We start from the raw sequence: 22,971 nt of genomic DNA on the forward strand, positions 1-22,971 counted from the left end.
TATCAGGTGTCCTCTGAGAGTGATTGTCCCAAGTATGAATGCAGCAAAACATGACAATGGTCAACCTATAAATGTTAAACAAATGTTTTGGAACATGCCAACCAAAACATGCCAAAACATGGAATGTTTTGAAAATTTTCATACATGATATTCAACATGGACACGATTTTGGTTAACAGCCAGTAATTTCAAGGAAATAAAATCGATTTATTTCAGTTGCGGTTTTCCATGCACAATGTCCGAAGCCATAGGGTGGAAGTATACGTAATAGAGATGCTTGACTCTGAAGAGCCTCTGGCTAAGCTGCTTCCGGTAAACTTCATTCCTTCCAAGAGTCCAAAATGGAACCACTATAGTGCCACACTTCCCGTCACAAATGACAGGTAAACATGCTTTAATTGAAACCTACCATAAAATCCGTCTTATCAACCAAGTCATTATTAAAACCATCTGCTATATATGACTATTAGGGTCTTAATGGTCTATTTCAATTTATTTTTACCTCGTATAACAAGACCATTGGACTACAAAAATGTTTTGATTTGAATGGATGCTTGATGGGTAGTTGAGATTAATATTGTCACTATGACCTTTGTTAATTTTGGATTGATGACTTTTTGTCGATCAAAACTACGCGGTGTAAAATGTTTTTGGTATATGTTAGCGCTTAATCCAATGTTTCAACAATAAATGATATGCTAGATATATTCCTAACATGTTTGGATAAAACATTCATAGAAACGTAGCGTAAAACATCTTTTAAATGATCTTCATCGTCTCAATCAATGTGAACAATTCCAGTAACATCCACTCAAACTAAAACCATACCTGACGCCTTTTCATGACATCTATACTATCACGATTTATCTTTATAGGTTTGCCTTGGAAATTTCTGCAAAAGTATTTATTTCTGAAGATATTCTGATGGACTTTGTCTCACTTTCACCTGACTGTTTCAAAGACGGTAGGTAAAAAAAATGATATTAGTGTTTTTAATGTCAGGAATCACTTTATAGGCAAAGACACACGATCCTTTGCTTATGATGTACAATGTAATAAAGTGTTGCTTGTAGTTAGCCTGGGTACATAGACAGTAAAAGGACACAATATAACCTAATCTCCACTTATTTCGATTCATATCGGCTTCCGTTGGTGACTTTGATTTTTGCGTACATCGCGTGATATGTACATGTAAGCATTAAACAGAAGACGATTGTACTCTGTTACTCATAAAGAATATTTAAGTTATCAATACGTAACCTTAGTGATTGGGTTTTGTTGTGTGTTATATTTGTTGGCCTACTCATATATAGGTTTATCGGTCAGTGTTGCAATAATCTGTTCATTACTATACTTTGGTGCAGTAATCAAAACCATTACTCAGTTATATCTAGAATGATTATCAGCCATAACAGCGCCGATTAGCTAACCATTATCTTGATGAATGGCCTGGTAATATTCTGCATGTTCACTTGATTTCAATATTCTGGTATGGCTATATGGGGAAAAATAAGTTGGTGGCAAAGGCGGGTGTTTCATATCAACCACATACACTATGCGGAAATATTTTATTATGACTTGCCATAATTTCAGATAAGGCAATCATGTAACATTATATCAGTCATTTCTATGTGGATATTTTGAGAACGCCTCGTTCCTCGCTATGCATAGAAGCAGACAATGCCGTTTTGAAATGAGTAATGTTTTTAGTTTTTTTAATGATTCTTAAAATCCATAAACCATTCGAAGTTAATTTCGTAATCTGTGTCAGTATAAATATCTATTAATGAGACGCTTAACAGAATTTTATTGTTATGCTTCAAATATTTCAAGGTTGTGAGTGAAGTGCGTGTTTCGCCGTTTAACCGTATACATGTACATAGGAATAGAATATTAGAATATCTTACCAACTCGTCTCATTGATTATGCAGGGTCTCTTCGAGTATAACATTGAAGTTATAAATAATGGTCATTTTAGATGTGACTGTCTTTGGTAAAATAGGATCAAATCATGGTCTGTGGGATATATTTTTTTTCAAATTGTGATTAATTAATTTATTTTATTAGAATCCGACGTCTTGAACGACACCATGCTGTTTCTCCGGGTGACGGAATCTGAACAGGAACAATCGGGGGTGGTCCTTATTGTACTGGGGACTCTGACAGGACTCTTAGCCGGCCTGACAGCACTGTCTGTGGCACTAATGGGTAAGTAGTCACTTGTATTCGTGATGGCATCCCCATCATCAAAACATAAGAAACCATTCACTTCTGAGTTAAACAACCTTCTTAGCTAGCTAAGGCTTCTAATTACTACAAGCGTACTTATTTTGCAATCCTCAGCGCAACCGCAATCTTGAACTGGTTTATAAAACGATGAAATCACGCAATCTCTATAATGGCTAAATGAATGATAAAGTACAATTGATGCATGATGTTTTCGCGAAGCATTTCAGTCCTCTAATATTTTCTATACATTTCAAAGATGTCAAAGTACTATTGCATTTCTTCAATACCTTTAAAGTATTCACTTTTGTTAATTAATCAAACAGCTTATGTTGTTTAATTTCGTATTAATTTGCTTACCAACATACCATATTTTCTGTATATTTACAGTGCTAAGACGCCGGAGAAAAGCTGTAGAAGTTCCATGTAGAAAAGCATACTCATCTAGAAAAAACTCTTCCCACTCCTCAACGACAACATCCACAACTCTTTCCGGTCTAGAGGACAAGCACACACTTCAGGACGAGGCTCTGCTGGAGGAGGACACGGCGTCCGACCGCCAGGCGTCGCTAAACGGAAGTATTTGCAACATGACAATATCACCTTACTATGAATGGATTCAGGAAAGTGAGGAAATTATCCGGAATATTCCAAGGTCCAAAATTAAACTTGTGAGGTAAGAAACTCGTTTCAATAGGCATATGAATTAGATACACAAAATGAAGATCGTTTGTGTCCTAGACTCGGTTTTAACCGGAATAAGGACGTTAAGCACCATCAATCCATAAATCATAAAGAAATTTGATTGGCAAATTCTTGTCATATTTTCATTTAAGAAAAGCATATGTATCATATCCATACACAAGGTTGATTATGTAATAACAACTGGATAGGACAACAAGCTAGGCCTGTACTTGTCTTTTCTAATCTAGTCCTTGTCATATTAAATGAGCTGTGGATTGTTTTAACACATTCATTTATTGACTGTTTTAAATGTTACTGTAAATAATACAATATATAATGTGCATTATGTATATACGTAATTAAGATATAAAGTGACTTTTGATATAAAATTGCAAAGAGGAAGTAATGAAAACACCGAATGGGATGTCTGGCCTTTATTAAAATGTCATTGGTAATTTTCCAAGATCCACCGATATTTTGCAACATAAAACTAAGCTTTCTGCGATCAGATTTCGAAAATTTTGTGACAAGTCATGGCATCGAGACAACAGACATATAATTCATTTAATCATGTGTCGTACCTTTGCAGCATGATCGGTAAAGGTGCTTTTGGAGAGGTATTTTATGGCCTTCTTGCTGACGTGGCTCATTTACGGAAGGAATTACCTGTAGCCATAAAAGTAAGCTATCAACAAGGATTAGGTCTAGACAAGCCAATCGCTGAGGTATAGAAATGAATATAAATAAATGTAAACTTTCATGTTTATATTGTTTTAATGTAAGATGACTCATCATTAGTCAATCCGTTAAACGATTTATTATGAATTCAGTAAATACATGCCAACCTAAACGATTATAAATGTATACGTTTGTTTTTTATGTTGAGCATCTGTCAGAATTACTGCCATTACATTTTTTTTCTTTTTTTCTCCCAGACTTTGCCATCGTTGTGTTCAGAACAGACTAAATCCGAATTCTTCTTTGAAGCGATTATTTTAAGGTAAAGTAAGACAGATAATTACCAGATGACCTATTCAATTGAGAAATATGATCACAGATATTCCATAATCAAATTGCAATATAAGGAAATATTACTCGGAAGAAATAATTATGATATTGTACTTTTTTCATTGTTATTTGATAATTAGTATGTAGACATGCACTTATTATCATATAAGGTTTTGTATATATTCCTTCCATTTTTCTGATTTCAATCGTTTTCTCGTTTTCTATTGCAGCAAGTTCAAACATCCAAATATCATACGGTTCTTGGGGATATCAATCGATGATCGCTCTATGTTTTTGATACTAGAACTAATGGAGGGAGGAGATCTACGAACATTTGTGAGAGACGCACGTCCAAGAGAGGTTGGTACTGTTATTTGGTTAGAAACAAAGACACAATGCAATTTTCTTACATTTGTCTGCCCTCCTTTGTCGTAAATTGCTGTGAAAACATGAGCTACAAGTGGTTCTAAATGATAGGCCATATGACAAAACTTATGCCTAATATATTTAGCTTTTGTTTATCTTTATGGCCAAAAGTGATGAATTAAGATAGTATGACCAATTAAGAATAAAAATATTCGCATCACTAAAGATATTCCACACAGAAATTCACTGATGCATGCTGCATTGTCATAAAGTGATAATCTATAAGTGATGCTAGATGGATATATAGATAATATATAACATTCTTCTGTCAATTCTATTTCAGAAAGGAGAGTGTTCCTCTCTCAGTATCTCAGATTTGTTGAAATTATCGCTTGATATAGCAAAGGGATGTCAATACCTGGAGAGTAACAAGTTTATACACAGGTAACACAAACTTTAACAAGTCAGAAATGCTAATCGATTTGCCAATCATTGATCAAAATACATCGGCATTATACTTCAAACGAAATACTCTTCTATCGAGTTTATTTCTTCTGAACTTTCGATATTTATAATTTATATTTTGTCTTACCTTTGCAAGTGTCTGTTAAATAACAAATACTTACAGTGAGTAGTTGTTTAACAATGTTAGGCTTACTAAAACTTTTCAACATTTGTTTTTTTTTTAATTTTGAATGCGTTTAAAATTAGATTAATTTTAACATATTATCATCTCATATATTTTAACTCTTTTTCGTGTTTGTAGAGACATAGCAGCCAGGAATTGTCTACTGACAGAAAAAGGTCCAAATCGTGTTGCAAAAATCGGCGACTTTGGAATGGCGAGAGACATATTACGGTAAATTAAAGTTTAGTTTACAATGACTTATATAGAGGATAATCCTTGTGTCTTGAATACCAGTATCATTTCATCGAGTGAGGTGGAAACTTTGATATTTTTTTTTGCGAAGCACGAGTGAAAAATATCAAAGTTTCCACCTCAAGAAATGAAATAATGCAGGCACTCGTCACGAAACAATGAATATTCTATTTATTACATTAACAAAAGACCATACTAGTTCCGCCAAAGGTTATTCCGCCATAGTATTTTACAGAGTTATTTGCCCGTACGATTATTACGTCGTATTTTTGTTACCATAACGTCATATTTCTATGACGTCATTTTTATGCACAGACTAATGACCTGACAATCAACATGATATTTTCACTGTCAATGCTGCATTCCGACTGGTCAAAAGCGTGTGAAAATATAAAAAATGATACACTTATTTTTTCACTATTAAATCTTATATTTCACTATGAAAAATGTGATAAATAATTAAAAAAAAAATAACGAATGTCATTTACTACATGTGTTCTTGAAAGCAGTATCCTAATTTTGTCTCTATACCAAGCCCTCTTCAAAACTGTGGTGTAATATTTGCTTGGGATGACCAATATCGATTTTGTCTATAGACATGATACACATTCATCGCAGTCGACGTGATGCATAAGGCTTTATATCAAGGAGACAAAAGTAAAGCGTAGGCGATGTCTAGAGATAAACACACTATCTTGTTACAGAATGCTGATTATTTCTCTTTTCAAAGTATCTATTTGATGAACAAGCTCTCAATTACCACTGAAGTTAATATAGATACCAAGCCGTTTGACGTGTTACCAAAACAATATTACCGCGCGAAAAAGCGTATACAATTACACATATTTCGGAATAACAACAATGTGTCATTCTTAAATTACTTTCTGTCTGTGTTTGGAAAATAAATGCCCCACTGGTGCTTTGTTATTTATGGCATCAAAACTATTTCGCTGACGTGTAAAACATGACAAACTTTTTTGTACCAAATAATCATGGAACTTTATGAAGCTTGTATTAATAATTTGGTTGTTGCGTTTTTTGCGACAATCATATAGTTTAACAAGTAAAGTCAAAAGTCAAAAGTTTAAGTCAAATCTTGTATCAAATCAATGTACATGTAAAAATGATGCTTTCTTTGTTCTGGAAAATCCGTAATACTTGTTTAGATTTATTCCAGCAGCCTAAAATATGATTCAAACAAAAGAACAACACTTAATTGTTAAACTGAAACAAACATCAGGTTTATAAAAAGTCCCTATTGCCGGTACTTCTAACTTTAAATCATAATATGCATACAATAATCAATCTTCCTCTGTAAACAAACAGATGGTTTTCATAAGTTGTAATGGTACGTTCTATACATCATAAACTTTTACAAGAACCACGTTATATAACTAGAGTTGATGGTTTTTACAGGCTTTATATGACGTCATAGACATTCTGATATCAAAGCGTACAGGTGTTTTACGATAGAATCTGCTAAACATCGCCTACTGCCTTAACTGATTTGGTAATTGCCTCTATTAAGCACATTATTTATACAGAAAGTGATCCACATCAAAAGATACACGGTATCACAACTGTCTGGTTTTTATTAGTTTGTTTTGATAAAATATTTCATTTTACCAATATCCTCGAGGCATTGGAATGAATCTCATGACAACGAATATATAGTAGTGTATACTGTAAAAATGTGTGTTTTCCTTACAAACATTTGTTTTATAGAAACAGGTGTTACTTATTTGTTTACATATTAAATTAAATCCATTCCGATTAATCTCTTTCACTGTAGAAGTGTACTCACTCGCCAATTTCTATCAACAAATATTTCATAGACGTCATTTCCGTATAGGAAATGATTAAGAATTCAAACACGTTGTAAATAGTGTTCCGTATTAATACGTAAACTTCTGAATCCCATCTCTGTTCCAATTTCGCATAGGGCGTGTGTTTTAGATTGCGGGTTTGCTTTTCTCCATAACACTATAGAATTAAAAAACCCGATCCGGTTTCAATTGATTCGACTTTCAGCTATTATAGACATTTTTACGAGGGAAATGTATTAAAAATAACTAAACATGTGGTCTACATTCAAGCTTTTGGTATTTTGAAATAACTGTACCAGATTTCACATCTTTGAGGAATTTTCTGTCTTTCTTGTTAAACAGGACGAACTACTATCGGAAGAATGGATCAGCTATGATACCTGTGAAATGGATGCCACCAGAAGCTTTCATGGATGGAGTCTTCACGTCAAAAACAGATGTTTGGTAAGTTCATCTCAGCCCTTAGGTATACTACAGTGAAGCTTTAGTCTGTTGTTGTATTACAATGGTTTTACGTCAGTATCCATATATTCGAATTATATACCAGATATATATTAAAAGTTTATCATTAGCGTGAATATGTATGTCTGGAAGTATATTAAGAAAACGTAAACTTTCAATCATATATTACCTAGATAATGATCTTGTTTACAACGATTAAGCTAACAGATAGTTGACATAATCTAATATACCATCCATTTCTATATTCAAAACATAAAACTTTTTTCAAAATAAGTGACGTTCTCGTCGTCTCGCCCCATTTACTACTAGATCAAGATAACAAAAATAAGATGTTTACTTTAAACGCATTTAACTGCACAATCACAAAAAGATTGACACACACAATTACAAGTTACTTCACATATACCCGGTAATTGTTGAAACATGCAATCAATGTACATGTACCTTTAATTATGCACATGCATTTGTTCTTTCGTCCAAGGTCCGTGGAGATGATGAACCTTACGTTTATATATAAACTATCTATAAAAATCGAGAACTGTTAAGATGTATATCGTTTGTGTATTTTTCTTCTGCTGCTGATGATGATGCATATCACGTGAAACATTTCCGTGTTCACTGGACCGAAAACAGTACATATTGCTGTCAATTTACGAAACCCAAATAGGCTTACACAAAAGTTTGACGAATATTTACTGGATGTGAAAATCAACACATTCCGGCTATTTACACATACACAATCTTATAATCTAATAATTATAAAATACATTGTTTATTTTTAGGGCGTTTGGCGTTGTACTATGGGAAGTATTCACCATGGGTTTTGTGCCTTACCCTGGCAAGACCAACGCTGAAGTGATGAAATATGTTCTTGGTCACGGACGATTAAATCAGCCACCTTTATGTTCAGGGGAATTGTAAGTAAAACTTCATTTCCCTATCAGCAATAAAATCCATATGTATTTGTTTTGTATAACGAAAGTATTGGGACATTCACACTGTAGCAAGGGAGACAACCCATATGCCTTTATCGTGATAAACAAACTGTAAACAATATAATTAGTCCTTCCATAGTAAGACGATCATTACATGGATTTTTGAAATTGATAATCGATAAGTATTTCTGATTACATTAATTGAATTAATATATGAAACGATTTGTTTTATCTTTTAGGTACGAACTAATGAAGATATGCTGGAAGTCAAAGCCAAAAGAGAGACCTTCGTTCGTCTCAATTGTTGAAACCATGACGAAAATCAGGCGGGTATGTTTAGCACCAATTAAGTTATTATCAATATATTGTATGTATCCTTCAGAGTACAGTAGGCATTAATCTCTTAATTTTTTTCGTCAATGATTTTTTAAAATTGTTTATCATATTATGTACTAATGTTGCAAATGGAAACTGAAACTCGATAGTCCAAATTTCTCCTGACTTTATGATAGTTTTAGTATTTATTTCATTGATAGCTTTATGAAATATGTGTACATGTATATATCATTATATCCCAAGAAAGTCTTTTATCCTATTAAAGCATTAACATTGTATTGTCCCCAGGAAAACAAGACAGTAGAAGCAATCAAACTCGAAAATCTCTCTAAAGACCCCGCTCCGTTCGTTATAAGCGTGGAAGGGGTATCTGAGGAACAATGCTTATTAGAAAACCATGGCAACGAACTCAACGACATGATGAATTCACGTACATGTTCACCCGGTCACGTGTCTCTGCACAGTATGAACCCCGGAGGTGACGTCATTTCTTAGATTATTTTTTTTAATTAAGATTTAACGGATACAATCAAAGAACACATAAACCATATGGGTAACGACGGGAGTTTGAAGAAGATAATGAAACGGTCATGTGTTCTACTTTTTGTGCCACATCATTATGCTTGTGCATGGGATGGAATGAATTTGGAGTGAACGTGTGGTTGATGATGTCTCTGTATAGAATGACCGGCATAATTTGAATAAATCTGCAGAATGTGGAATCTGAAATGCTATGTTTGTAAGTTGAAGGCGGGAGGGATAATAATAGGACCTACCAAAAGTGTGAGAGAGTGTGAGAGAATAATGTGTGTAATGTGCATATATCTCATTGACTGAAATGTTTTATGTTGATGGACACTTATCAGTGATTATGTGAAGTCTCACTAAAAAGTCTGTGATACTTTTAAAGGGTTGTGAATATGTATTTAATAGAAAATGCAATCGAGAGGAGTGACTGCAAGGGCATTTTTATGTTTTTTTGTTTATGTTTATATTCTTTTTCCACAGAAAATTCTCATTATACTGTTTGTGATTAATGGACTTCTTCGTATATCAGTAAATGATGTTTGATAACTGAAACCCGGGCGTATTATATAAAACTTAAATATGATTATGTTATGAAGTAAAGTGCTATATACCTTTTATGATACCTTGCTCCCGTTTTACGGAAAAAAGTGCATACTCATGTCAAAACTTAAGCTTTTCCCTTTTGTTACTTATGTGAAAATTGGATTCAGTTTTGATGTTTGTTTCGCAAGCTCGGGGTCTGATAAATTAGCAAAATGCTGACAAATGCGTATCGAAGGAAGGGACCAAGTCAAGAAACAGTCTTAATTTTAGACTTAGCCAATTACAGATGACGTTACAAAAAGTTACATAATTCATGATTGGCTAAGTAAAAAACTGTTTCATGATCCTGGGACCAGGTCCAGAATCATGAACCAATTTACAGTCTACGTCTACAATAGTGACTTAGCCAACCACAGATTATGAAACGTTATGACGTTCTCTCTGATATCATTTCATGATCATTAAACCAGAAGAAGTTCTAACATATAGGGCAATTTTATAATTAAAGCATTGGTAACGCAAGAAATGAGTACTATGAAATAAATTAATGTGGAAGCTTACTTAGTGCATATTGTGGGAGACTTTTGAAAGAGTATATGTCATACATATATATATCAATGTCTCCCTCTTTGAGATGTTTTGTTTGAAGTACACGTTATGACACACCTTGTGTCATCATATCATATAAATGTTCAATAAATATTGTGTTTAAATCGATTCAGTTTTTATGAATCAGCGATTGTGTGTTTACATGTAATTACATGGATATTGTCAACATACATGTTTCTTTGTTATATGTTATGTTTTAAGTCCAATTCCAATAAAATGGCTTTCGATGTGAAAACAGCTACCGACTTGTATTCTTCCTTTGCAAGCACATTGTTTAGTATATAAACCAGATTATTGTTCTAATTTCGGCACATCGAGCAGAATTTTGCGAATTCAGTGTAACGCACAGTATGCGATATTTCTAAAGATTGAATAAAAACTATTATTTGCGATTAAAATAACGATATTACGATATTCAAATATTCAAGCTACGTTAGCTATTGTACCGAATCTTTCAATGAAATTCATGATCACATGGATACAATTAACGATAAGACAAAGCACCACAATGGAAAAAGACACACCACTTATTGCATTGTTAAATACGGTTGTCATTTCCATGGAAATTATAAAAATATGTGATTAACATCTTTTTAATAATACTATTTATTAACAAACAAAACAGAATGTTGCATTGGAAAATATTGCATTAACATGGATTAATATATATAATATTTTCCCTCAGCAACAATACAACCAATAATAATGTGAGACGTTTGAATATCTGATGTTATGTTTAGTATATACTTACATTTTCAATAGCCCGATCCCCACCCCCATATTTAGCCATGTCATTGGCCAGAACACGCGTTCACTTGTGAGCAAGGCCCAGAGAAAATGATACGCAGAATCCAAAGTTACGAGCAATACTAGGACAATTATCACACTTAATATACAATCTTTAACTTCACTTAATCATCTACTAAGAGCACTAAGGACAGTTAATATGATCCTAAATATACAGCTACTTAGTTGCAAGCATTGGGGAACATATTGTTTTTGCGCTTTACTCCTTTCTTTTGCAAAATATATTTCAGCAGTAAATTAAGCTTTCATTCTAGTACTCTACATTCTACAACCAAGAGATGCACTATAGGAGATTTCAGAAAAGATGGCGATGACGTCACACAAAGGTACATCCGGGCGCTCAAAGGTACAACTCCGTATATCTGTACATATTAACATGGTGGGAACACAACCGCTTCGATGTTTGTTTACATTTTATTGTAATAAATAGAACGGCAATCCGAGAATTGTTGCTTTATCCTAATTTCAAAAGGTGTAAATAAAAATATGTAACAATAATATATAGATATAACCATATGGTATTCTTATATTTTACGATGTCTATACTCTATTTTCGACCGACACGAGAAAAAGACACGGTCGCCATTATGTATAAACATTGACAGAATATTGCAAATATCAGCTTGAAATTACAAATTAAATTCCAAGTTCCACAAATATCGTACTGAAATTTTAATAAGCGATTACTGTTTTCTTAGTCTTACGATGTGTGATTATGACCAAATTAAAGTTTGCTTTCGTAGATTACCAAGTGCACGGCAGCCATTACGTACAGTGCAGCCGAGATCTCGAATTTCGTCCTTTTTCAGAGTCACAAAATTACGTATTCTGGATAATTTTGTCGTCAGAAATTTTGTAAGTTAGTTTATGACATACCAATGAGTCAGTTTATAGTTACTTTTTATCGTATTTTTAAATAAAACTTTTAGTATTTTAGGATTTTCGAAGCCGTGTGCAATGTGTCCTGGTCGGCATTTAAATTATTACGATCTGTATTCATAAATCTAAATTTAGCCCATCTAACTTGTATTCGAATTATCTAAAAGTAATATCACTTCAATTTGAGACTTATTGAGATATATGTTGGTAATTACGTATTTATATTATTAAATTCCTAACTATGGGCTATGGCCTCGAGCGGCCGTGGTCTGGCAAGGTGGTTCACATTTCGTTATATTTAATAGTGTTGTGAACAGCTTTTTCATGTATAACAGAAATATTACACAATAAAACCATTATCTATTCATAACTTTTTCACAACATGGGTTTCTACATGGATTTTGGAAGAAACAACGGGTACTGTGACGGCCCGACACCGCTTCGCAAGCTGGCTTCAACACTAAATCTACACAAATATATTTAGCACATATTTATAAACAATTGTAAATATAAAAATATAAATGTCTTTAAACTCTGAAACAATAAGAAACCATTTTAAAATCGGAATTTGCAAGTATGAATGTGTATAAGGGATGTACATTTCTGTTATTTTGTTTTAGTCGCCATACTGTGTTTGTACCTTTGAGGACCCAGATGTAAACTTTCTGTGACGTCACGCCATCTTTTCTGAAATCTCCTATTCATAAATATCACCTGAAAAGAAACTCTTTACAGTACCGTAGCCATATCTGGATCCTCCAAATCAAACCGAAATATCGAAATATCGAAACAATGACTTTATCTCCTTTTATTCCGGCATTAAAATAGGTGCTATTTGATCGCCTTTTACTGGTTCTAAATACATCGAAGAATCTCGTTTCGGGGCTAAGTCAATCTCATCATATTCATGAATGGTTCCAGTCTGTAGCTCTGGAGGACGTTGACTGGGGCGGGTTCTGGTGACGTAGGCTGATCCAGTTCGAGCCCAGGATGCATCAGTCCATTCTGTATTTATACTCGATATATCAGTACATGTTGATACCGCCCTACTATCAGCAATGGTCTTTAACTCTTTTTCAAGCTGTGATATTTTCCTGAAAGAAAATAACGTACTTTTTACTAGTCATTTGAATGTAAGACACAAGTGAAATTTGAAACTGCGACTTGCGGGGAGATTCCATCGGATATTTTTATGTAATTAAATGGTGGAGATACTTTATCTTTATTTATAGGTTTAATATCATTTTCTTGGTTGACTCGTGCACTTACCTTCTATAGTAAATTACAGTTCCAACGACCACAAACGTTGCTAGTAAATATCCAATAACAATGGTCAAAATCACAGTCTCGGCTGCAAACACATATATAATGCACAAATTATTGTGGGAATCAATTTTATGAAAAACCATATTTTGATATTATTCAGAGTATACACTAAATGCACACATTAGGTATAGTTCATGAACCAACTGTTGTCATTATTTTAGATCTTGTAAATAGCCTATTATGATCAAATTTAAAAAAAAAATGAAAATCAATATAAATGATATCTTTCGCTAAAAATATATAAATATTCCTTGAATATGCACAACAGAAACAGAAGTAAAAAAAGTAATCATTCATACAATAATTATCATTTTACAATTTAGATTATATATAACGGTTTTTCTTATAATTACAAATTATTTTGAACTTTTTCGTAGCTCCTTCCGGACCGAAAAATAGTGATGTATAATTATTTATCCCATAACTATGCATGTTTCACAATGGAAAAACCATGTGATAAATTCCATAGCAGTTGGTTATCGTTTATGTTTACACACTCCAGTGTGTAACGGCGCCTCTGATTGGTCAATTCCAAGATCTCTTGATTCCGATTTGCTCTCAACTTCAGGCTACTTTTCATAGCGCATTTTCTTTTAAATAGCATTGTATTTACTATTTAGCAGGTAGTTGCTTATTCACAGTATAAAACAATAGCATATTGGCTCTCTATTTAGGCACTACATTTTATGGTGGAAAGATACATGTATCACTACACAATGTATGGTGGTAAGTTTCCCTAAATGAAGACGAGAAAATCGTCAACACGGTATAACTATAGAGCTAAAGTTATGGGATAAATAAGTTCCCCAACGCGTGACTGTTGTTTATCATGTTTATCTACACTCTCGTTAGTTAATTTTCAAATTTTTAAAAACACTCGCTAAAGTTCGTGTCTTTTCAAAATTTGAAAAATTAACTTACTCGAGTTTGATAAACATGATAAACAACAGTCACTTGTTGATGAACCTCTATATATACATTTCATATCTAAATTTCACATTATTTAGTAACTGTTAAAAAAACCAGAACCTTGTACAATGATAAAAAAACCATGTGCATACGTGTATATTCTATTATCCAACCGCATCGGCATCGTCTTGATATCATATATGTTGTTTTGTTTATTATTAGACTAAGGCAGAAAAATAACAGTATTTCATTATTCTTGCATGTACGTCACTATCAATGCAATTTGTTTACTCTTGTTTGACGTAAATCCATATCATTTTGAAAATTGCCGTTTTATTTTGATGTAAATACATGTATATCAATATATGCATTGTACTTAATATACTATATATGAAAATTGAAGATGCAGAAAGAATACAGGGTAATTAGATTTAAATGCTGAAATATAACAGTATAATTGGCAGCTGAAACGTTGTAACATAACTCTATATTTGCACCAGAAATGGATTGCCTACCTGAAGTGCACTGTGATTCTATTTCTGAAACCATAACAACATGTATATATATCCTAATTTTTGTATCACATATTTACAATGCTAAAAATGTCCAAAATGATTAGGATTGACGAAAATAAAAAGAAATGTTTTGAATACATTTTTTGCGTTCTAAAATACATATTAATGCAGAAGTTTAGGTGTTGTAAACCACCTGATCCACAGCATCACTGCCATATTGTATAAAACTCAGCCTTTATCAGGAGAAAAAGAGAACAAAAACATATTACGAACGGTCACAAAATGTTTTAATAAGATCTAAAGATCTAAACAAATCATAACCACATATTAAATATATGCTAGGTTATACAAAGTGGCTGCTGACAATTCCTGAATCACGAGTGTGGTTAAAGTTTTTATCCATATCTCAATATAGTGCAAACATATAAAAATGTATTATCTTTAAAAACAAGAATTAATAATGAAAGATGAGTTTCAAAATTTGGATTTACAGAGTATATATAAAAAATAAAGTTTTACATATCAACTACAAAAGGGAGACAACTTTAGATGTATGGCTGTAAACCTGTTTGAGCTGTTGGTACAGTTTGATCGATGTCTCTGACTTCACCGGAAACGCATTGAGGAAGACCGGAAGTTGTTGTTTGCTGTTGTGATACACACGTAACAGTCAATATGGCGTCGATCGGAATCGTTGCTGTTCAACACAATGCATTTTATTATTGTTCCTATCATTTATTAACATGCATCATTTATGAAAACAATCTTTTCTTATTCATCATGAATTAAATTATTTTCTGAAGCAAGTATAGTCTATGCATCAGTAGTTAATCATAATTTCACACATGGTCAACGCATCGTCATCGAAACAATACTAAATCTGGAAGTCGACTTGGTTAGTGGATATTAGGATTTTTTAAAGAAATTCGTCATTTTGACTAGTTAATTTAACCATCTATTAATCTATACTAAAACGTGAACAGTATTTGCAAAATGTATGGCAATGTTTAACACGGATATTATTGAAATTATGAATCTAAGACCATATTCTTCACGCGTATCTATGTAATACCCTTTATAATATATAGGAGAAGGATAAGTACCCATGATACATATTGCCCATATACACCATATAATCTGAGTGCTATTGTAAATTCGCTCTTACCTAGTGTAATGATATGTCTTTTACATTTTATATGAACAATAAAGTGACGTCATATAACGAAAATTATAACTGTCTTCAACATTTTAATCCATTACAATGAAGGATTTACATTATGAATTATGTGATAATAGTATGCTACATTCGAATTCATTTGATATGAAAATCTATTGAACATGTTTTATGGTTATATTTTATGACCATTCAGACGTTACATAAATGGACTCACATTTGATTTCCAAACAGTACTTGGTGTCTCCCTCGGAGCTTTTTGTCCAGATAATATCCATTGGGGTTACATACGTGGGGATATTTGGGAAGGAAGAGCAGTTGATGATATGTTCGTTGTTAGGAGAGCGTAGACGTACATCGGATCCACATTGAAATTCGTCCAGGTTCGTTAAATTTCCGAAACTCTTAATATTAAGGAATTGTAGAGCAGTTGGATCACCTTTTCGCTGTAGCTTACATGAGCATACTTCGTTACCACTTTTTTCTGCCTCATACGTGTCAAGTATGATCCGGTTGGAGCTCACCCGGTCGTCAGAACACATACGGGCATCTACCAGGAAACAGTAAGAAATAAGGTAAACAATGACGGAATAAGTTTTGTCAGCATTTTCATGTCGAGTCTTGGTATAACATTGAGCTATTTTGTCATCGGGGTAACACATGTAACGGTGATATTTCCAGAAACTGCAGTAATAATAAACACAATCATCAATAAGATCAAAGTATCCATCATTCAGTAATGAATATTTCACTATGCTGGACAGATGGGCATTCAGCTGGTTACTGTTTGTCTGTCACCATGCTGTTTGACATTCAGCTGGTTACTGTTTGTCTGTCACCATGCTGTTTGACATTCAGCTGGTTACTGTTTGTCTGTCACCATGCTGTTTGACATTCAGCTGGTTACTGTTTGTCTGTCACCATGCTGTTTGACATTCAGCTGGTTACTGTTTGTCTGTCACCATGCTGTTTGACATTCAGCTGGTTACTGTTTGTCTGTCACCATGCTGTTTGACATTCAGCTGGTTACTGTTTGTCTGTCACCATGCTGTTTGACATTCTGCTGGTTACTGTTTGTCTGTCACCATGCTGTTTGACATTCTGCTGGTTACTGTTTGTCTGTCACCATGCTGTTTGACATTCTGCTGGTTACTGATTGTCTGTCACCATGCTGTTTGACATTCTGCTGGTTACTGTTTGTCTGTCACCATGCTGTTTGACATTCTGCTGTTTGCTGTTTGTATGTCACCATGCTGTTTGACATTCTGCTGGTTGCCGTTTGTCCGTCACCATTCTAGTGGGCATTCAGTTGGAAATATCATTCTCTTATTGGGTTTCAAGTATATGTGCTTATTGATTCATACTGCTTCCTTCCTGTCCAGAAAAATATGTTGCCTTTCCTCAGCAATGTGTTTTGAATTATTTGTATGGAATAATGGTCTTAAAATAATGTTCAAAGTACTGAAAACTGTGTCTTGATAAAAATGCTTTGCTAGATTTCACTTACAAACTTTATTACAAAGACACGTTTAAATTGTCTAAACGAGATTAACTAGAAATGATTTGTCTCCGTTGGTTTTTGAATTGTGATATTTAGATACCATAATATCACTATAAAATGTAATATACCTACATGTGATGCCTTCCTGTAGTGCCGCATTATAACACCTGGTATCATTCACAGCTGTGGCAATAAAAATGAATCGTTATGTATTATTATATCATATAAATCTCACCGTAAATTATTTCACGTTTTTTAAGTTTAAAACGACATAAGGAAATGATATTCTTACCTAGCACAATATATGCTAGTTTAGTCATGTGAACAATAACATATTCAAATACACCACAGGCACTATTTCATCATCCTGGATCTCCATGGTTACGATCACATATCCGCCGATCACTCAACAGATCTTTCAATATGTTTAGATCACCAACTATTGCTAACCAATGAATTATGTAAACAAAAACAAACCAACGCGAACATCTGAAAGGTGTTACACCTACATATGTACATGAACATATATCAGATGATTGTGATGAAGCAATTTAACGTTGTTGAACTCACCACTGAGACTTTGAACGTTGACTAAAGTTACGAGCACAGCTAGACAAGACACTGCCGCCATATTTAATAAACCAGGAAGGGGCGAGATTGTCTTTTGTTACCCAAAAATAGCATCGTGTAATGAATGCTATTAAAAACCTTAACAACTGACTAAAATCACCCTAGCATGAAACATGTAACATATATGGGAGAGTATCAACCTGTAAATGCGCTGCAAAATGTGGGAGTGTCTTACCTGTGGATATATATATGTTATCAAAGAGGCAAATAATTTTCCTTTTTCCACTTAATACGGCAAAGTCGTCACGATCAGATAATATAAGGTTCGTCATTAGATATCTAGAACTAAGCTATCAATGCAATACTGTTTCCTACTGGATTATTTAGTGAAAAATAACACGCGGGTATCTATAGTCATTTTTTTAGAAGAAACATAAACGTAGATGAAATATAAACATTACATAGTAATTGTTAATGTAGGGCCTGGCTTTTGTTATTGTCACATGACCAGGGAAAATGACAGAAAGAAAGTTCTTTAACTAACTTAACGAAAGAAAATGATATATGCGTGTGTTGTTCTTTTTTCAGTAAAAGATGCTTATTTGCCATACATGTGTAATAAGTGATTTTACGAGAAACATTCAGATGCTTTCTGAAAAAAAGTTAACGGCTATGTATGGTTGAATTAAATAATCTTTTGTTTTATCATAGAAATAAAGCAATAAAACTTCCCAACCCTTGTATTTACTTAGCAATATACACGTTCCCATACCGATGTAGAATGAATGATTACATCTCGTTTATTTCATCTAGCTTTCTAGTTGTTGATTTTTGCTAAATTCATCAAATTAAAAAGAAACAGCAAATAATTAATTATATATCGTGTGAACATCTTTTTATTATGCATGATGTTTCTTAAACTTTGTCCATGTGCATAGATACCCTTTTTCGTATCAAATCGAAAAATCAAACACAATAATATAAGTATATACATGTACAATTCACCCTCTATATATCATATATTTTTTATCTGTAAAAATCGAATTGCTGTGAAACTGAAATCTAACCAAAGAGATCAATTAGCAGGTTGTCCTTAAATGACTTTTAAGCTCTTTATAAGAAACACTGTCAACCAACAACTATTGGCCAGCCACAAGACACTTTCTCACCACGTCAAATAGTTTTAAACTGGTTACTGCACTCGTACACTTGACACCCAAAATAAGGATATCAAATTCATAAATGATCAAGGCTGTTAATAAAACGAACTTGACACAGATTCAAAACAAACTCAGATTAAATCTTAATATTTTATATACAGATAAGATACATATCTATATATACAATGCAGATGATAAATAAATCACAAGGCATCACACGATGCCAGTTTTCCTCACAGAATAACATAGATTTGGCCGTCTCTTCCTGAGTATCTGGATATTATTTCGATTTTCCGCTTTATCAAAGCCTCAGTTAACATCAATCTTATTATTTGACGTGAGTTGTGTCCCGTATGTGCTGTAGGGGCGAGGCAGTGATACCGACCGATCTAGGGTACTGTCAATGTAACTCGCCCCACTCGCGGTACTCACTGGGGAGTTCGGAACAGTTGTCTTCGGTTGTTGACTTGATCTCCTATAAAAACCATATTAACATGATGTTATAAGAGGCCACAAGGAAAGAAAACATCAAATATTTTGATTCGTCATTTCTTTTCAAATAAAGCTTCAGTTTATACAGTTTAAACATATAGATATTTTGAAATATTTTATTGTTTCAGACAATTCTACTATAAAAAAAGCCAAACATTTATTCATACCGCTGAAAAGTACAGATTAAAAACATATATTTTTAATAAGTATAAATATACAATTTCCTATAAATTATTAAAATCATTGACCAGTCTATCAACATAAACTTAATCCCATACCTCTTACATATCGCTATGGTAACGGTTATGATGACCACAAGGATGATACTCCCAACCACAGGAGCACTGACAATGATGATAACTGAAACACACAAAAATCATAAAAAACATGAAATTAGAATAGGCGTTGTCAAGTTATCTTATCTTATAAATAAGCAATGCATCAATAAAAAAAAAAAAAAAAAAAAGATTACGAGTCACAATTTTCCATTATGTTTTTTATTTCAATTACGTTATCCTAAATTCTGTAGTATACAACTACATAAGGTATAATTTGTTTATTTGCATTGCATTGAGGTTGAAATGAGAAACAAAATAAATAAAGTAAAAGGCTTTTCAGTGGTACAATCTTAAAAGAAGACTATTGCAAACTAGAAATAAAGGACATGCATACGCCCAGTGTTTTCTTCATGTGATGTTGTGGAATTACGTGGCATTTCAGAATCACTTGTCATTGGAACTGTGGTTGTGAAGTTAGTAGCATGTATCGTCACTGAATTGTTATTTAGAGCAGACGACACGGATTCTGTTGTCATCTGGGTAACACATGTAACGGTGATATTTCCAGAAACTGCAGTAATAATAAACACAATCATCAATAAGATCAAAGTATCCATCATTCAATAATGAATATAAAACAGATAATAACAATGATAAATGCATTGCTAGCAGTTCATTTCCTCGATTTAATAATGTAAACAAAATAACGTATCGGCTACCCAGTCATCTTCTTGTACGGGAAATAAAATTTGTCTACCTTAAATTTATAATATTTATTTCCATTTTTTCAAACTTCAAAAAACAAAAACTTTAATTCTGAGTAAGCCAATATTCGAGAATATGAACACCACTTTCGCAGTTACCAAAGAAATAATTATATTACAATAAACTGTAATAATACCTACCTGTAGAATTAAGCAAAACACAATGTGTATTATTAGTGTTGTCTGACGTATCATTCCATTCAATGTCCAAAACACGAAAAGGAGACAACTCAATCTCTACCGTGGTATTGTTTTGACAAGGTAAAATGGCTGATGTATCATTCCAACGAGACTTGGGTGAGATTTCATCACACGATTCATTGGCTGATGAGATCTCATCGCTAAATCTTTCGACAGTTATATTTCCTGGTGATGACAAACTAGCTGTACATGTGCATGTCACATGACCAGATGTGTACGCGTCTCGTGTGGTTACTAATATGAGCTCACTATTGATGACGTCATCAGTGCACATTCGGGCATCTACAACAATGACATCATGTCATATCTTTAAAGTTGAACAGTAAGATACGTATCAGCATGAAATAAATTGATAGGCAAACAAAGACAGAATTGGTAAACAAAAACAATCATAAATTAGACAATGCAAATGGTTGTTCACATTTTCATCGACCTGAAAACAATATCCATTATTGACGTAAATCTTGCGGTGATGTACATTGTACATGTAAGTACATCACAACTTACATTACATGTATTGTATTTGGCACCTGCTAACAGTACTATATACATCTCTTTATTATACTGTACAAATCTACATTATACTTACGTGGTATAGTTTCTAACATCCGAGAACAACTCGACTCGGAATCTCCTGTAACGATATATATTAAGCGGATTTCAATTGAGATTGTAAGTGACGTCATATATGTAAACAACCAAATGACAATAATTTATAGTCCATTTATACCATCACCCTCTGACGTCACACTAATTTACCTTTTGTATACACACTCAGGACACAAATGACCAATTGCAACTGGACACTGAGTGGAGCTCTTCTGACCATAATTCAGCGTTGAAGACGCACTAAAGTTGATATGACATATTCATTTCCAAACTACGAACAAGGAAGTGACATGGAATTCCACATTTAAATTGATGCAACCTTATAGCCTATTCGTGTAATAAAAAGTGTGTCACCGACACAACTTACAATTGTACCCGTATATCCTAACAAATTGTGTTGTGTGCTTTCGCAATAAATAAACCAAGCGTGGCCAACTTGATTTTTGACCTTTACTGAACCATAAAATATTTTGTGATAATACCGAGGCTATATTTGATACTACAGTAACTCATTAAATCATCTCTGATATTAAAGTTCACGCTCAGGATAACTTTTGCAGAGCAAATTCAGACGTTATCGACCCCTGTCAATTAAATGTATCGACCCCTTATAGTTTTAAAATATCATAAATAACTCTTTTTCCGATATATTTGCCAATTAATCTCCAAATTAACAAAGGTTAAGGCATTCGTATCATCTTTTGACTATTCCATAGTCTCAAGCACTAATGGAAGCTTCTGAAATCTGACCTACAGAGTACAGAGGCAGAGTACAAAATCGATATTGTTACACAATGACTTAGTAGAATACGATAAGCCAGTAGGCTCTGTATCGTAACTGTCGTGTCTTTTTTCCATGTTTTTGACCGTAAACAAAGAGATATAGAAAATATCCACACACGCGAAATAAATCATTTTTCGACATGAAAAAAATAAGTCATCGTGAAAAAAAAGAAATGTGACCTGATATAGATGAACACTGTTTTCTCGTCAAACATATATTTGTTCCAATATTTATTTCGAAATATACAAGCTGGTTAATTACGCGTCAAAAGTACGACCTATAAATTTTGATATTTGATAAAGTTATATTTCTGTTAAGATAAGAATCAGTGTCCACATCCAGGATATGACGCTCGTAGGCTAAGTTTGTTTTATACATTGTTTCATAGTTTTTTTTATTTCATACTCTATCGTTATGTATGGTATCATCTGGTATATATCTGGGATATTTGTAATAATGAAAATAGTAAGTACTATAATACAAAATGTAGTTCGTCCCAGGTACCATTAGTGATAAGACAAAATGTTTTTGATATTTAACTAAGTTTATCTCAAACAAAACATCAATAACAACGCAAACACATAAAGGTTTCTTTTTTT

General features: G+C 33.3%; 3 protein-coding genes across 4 annotated transcripts in view; 1 reads left to right on the forward strand and 2 right to left on the reverse strand.

Annotated features, from left to right (window-relative positions):
• LOC138329653 (uncharacterized) overlaps window positions 1-10,641 on the forward strand; it is a 36,793-nt gene extending 26,152 nt beyond the window's left edge. The window contains exons 8-20 of the mRNA XM_069276879.1: window positions 217-383; window positions 876-964; window positions 2,068-2,208; window positions 2,617-2,902; window positions 3,500-3,590; window positions 3,846-3,910; window positions 4,149-4,278; window positions 4,628-4,728; window positions 5,051-5,143; window positions 7,333-7,434; window positions 8,235-8,369; window positions 8,627-8,717; window positions 9,012-10,641. Of these exons, the coding sequence (XP_069132980.1) occupies window positions 217-383; window positions 876-964; window positions 2,068-2,208; window positions 2,617-2,902; window positions 3,500-3,590; window positions 3,846-3,910; window positions 4,149-4,278; window positions 4,628-4,728; window positions 5,051-5,143; window positions 7,333-7,434; window positions 8,235-8,369; window positions 8,627-8,717; window positions 9,012-9,218 (1,698 nt within the window). The 3' untranslated portion in view covers window positions 9,219-10,641. The remainder of the gene's footprint in view (window positions 1-216; window positions 384-875; window positions 965-2,067; window positions 2,209-2,616; window positions 2,903-3,499; window positions 3,591-3,845; window positions 3,911-4,148; window positions 4,279-4,627; window positions 4,729-5,050; window positions 5,144-7,332; window positions 7,435-8,234; window positions 8,370-8,626; window positions 8,718-9,011) is intronic.
• A 350-nt stretch (window positions 10,642-10,991) lies between these two features.
• Window positions 10,992-18,222, reverse strand: LOC138329654 (uncharacterized). Of its 2 annotated transcripts, none has more exons than XM_069276894.1 (7): window positions 18,085-18,222; window positions 17,647-17,697; window positions 16,231-16,563; window positions 15,405-15,536; window positions 14,840-14,863; window positions 13,359-13,440; window positions 10,992-13,183 (listed from the first exon to the last, which is right to left on the reverse strand). In XM_069276894.1, the coding sequence occupies exons 1-7, from the start codon at window positions 18,143-18,145 to the stop codon at window positions 12,898-12,900; spliced, it is 969 nt and encodes a 322-aa protein (XP_069132995.1). In that variant the 5' UTR covers window positions 18,146-18,222; the 3' UTR covers window positions 10,992-12,897. The 2 variants fall into 2 exon arrangements, with proteins under 2 accessions (XP_069132995.1, XP_069133002.1); XM_069276901.1 differs by having other exon boundaries at window positions 17,643-17,697; window positions 18,085-18,147.
• A 1,158-nt stretch (window positions 18,223-19,380) lies between these two features.
• On the reverse strand, window positions 19,381-21,898 carry LOC138329667 (uncharacterized). Its single transcript, XM_069276914.1, has 6 exons — window positions 21,739-21,898; window positions 21,569-21,613; window positions 20,920-21,261; window positions 20,409-20,585; window positions 20,015-20,096; window positions 19,381-19,719 (listed from the first exon to the last, which is right to left on the reverse strand). The coding sequence occupies exons 1-6, from the start codon at window positions 21,806-21,808 to the stop codon at window positions 19,554-19,556; spliced, it is 882 nt and encodes a 293-aa protein (XP_069133015.1). The 5' UTR covers window positions 21,809-21,898; the 3' UTR covers window positions 19,381-19,553.
• Between the last annotated feature and the right edge of the window lie 1,073 nt (window positions 21,899-22,971).

The sequence above is a fragment of the Argopecten irradians genome, chromosome 1, assembly GCF_041381155.1.
Source record: "Argopecten irradians isolate NY chromosome 1, Ai_NY, whole genome shotgun sequence".
NCBI classification, from domain to species: Eukaryota; Metazoa; Mollusca; class Bivalvia; order Pectinida; family Pectinidae; genus Argopecten; species Argopecten irradians.

Excerpts from the sequence above, each read along its gene's own strand:
- LOC138329654 (XM_069276894.1), bottom strand. The coding sequence starts at position 18,145 with ATGGCGGCAGTGTCTTGTCTAGCTGTGCTCGTAACTTTAGTCAACGTT. Across the intron at positions 16,564-17,646 it reads ACTACAGGAAGGCATCACAT|ATGCCCGTATGTGTTCTGAC; the intron begins GTAGGTATATTA and ends GTTTCCTGGTAG. Across the intron at positions 14,864-15,404 it reads TGTACCAACAGCTCAAACAG|AAATAGAATCACAGTGCACT; the intron begins GTTTACAGCCAT and ends TTATGGTTTCAG.
- LOC138329667 (XM_069276914.1), bottom strand. The coding sequence starts at position 21,808 with ATGGTCAGAAGAGCTCCACTCAGTGTCCAGTTGCAATTGGTCATTTGT. Across the intron at positions 21,262-21,568 it reads GATGTTAGAAACTATACCAC|ATGCCCGAATGTGCACTGAT; the intron begins GTAAGTATAATG and ends TCATTGTTGTAG. Across the intron at positions 20,097-20,408 it reads ACATGAAGAAAACACTGGGC|TTATCATCATTGTCAGTGCT; the intron begins GTATGCATGTCC and ends TGTGTGTTTCAG.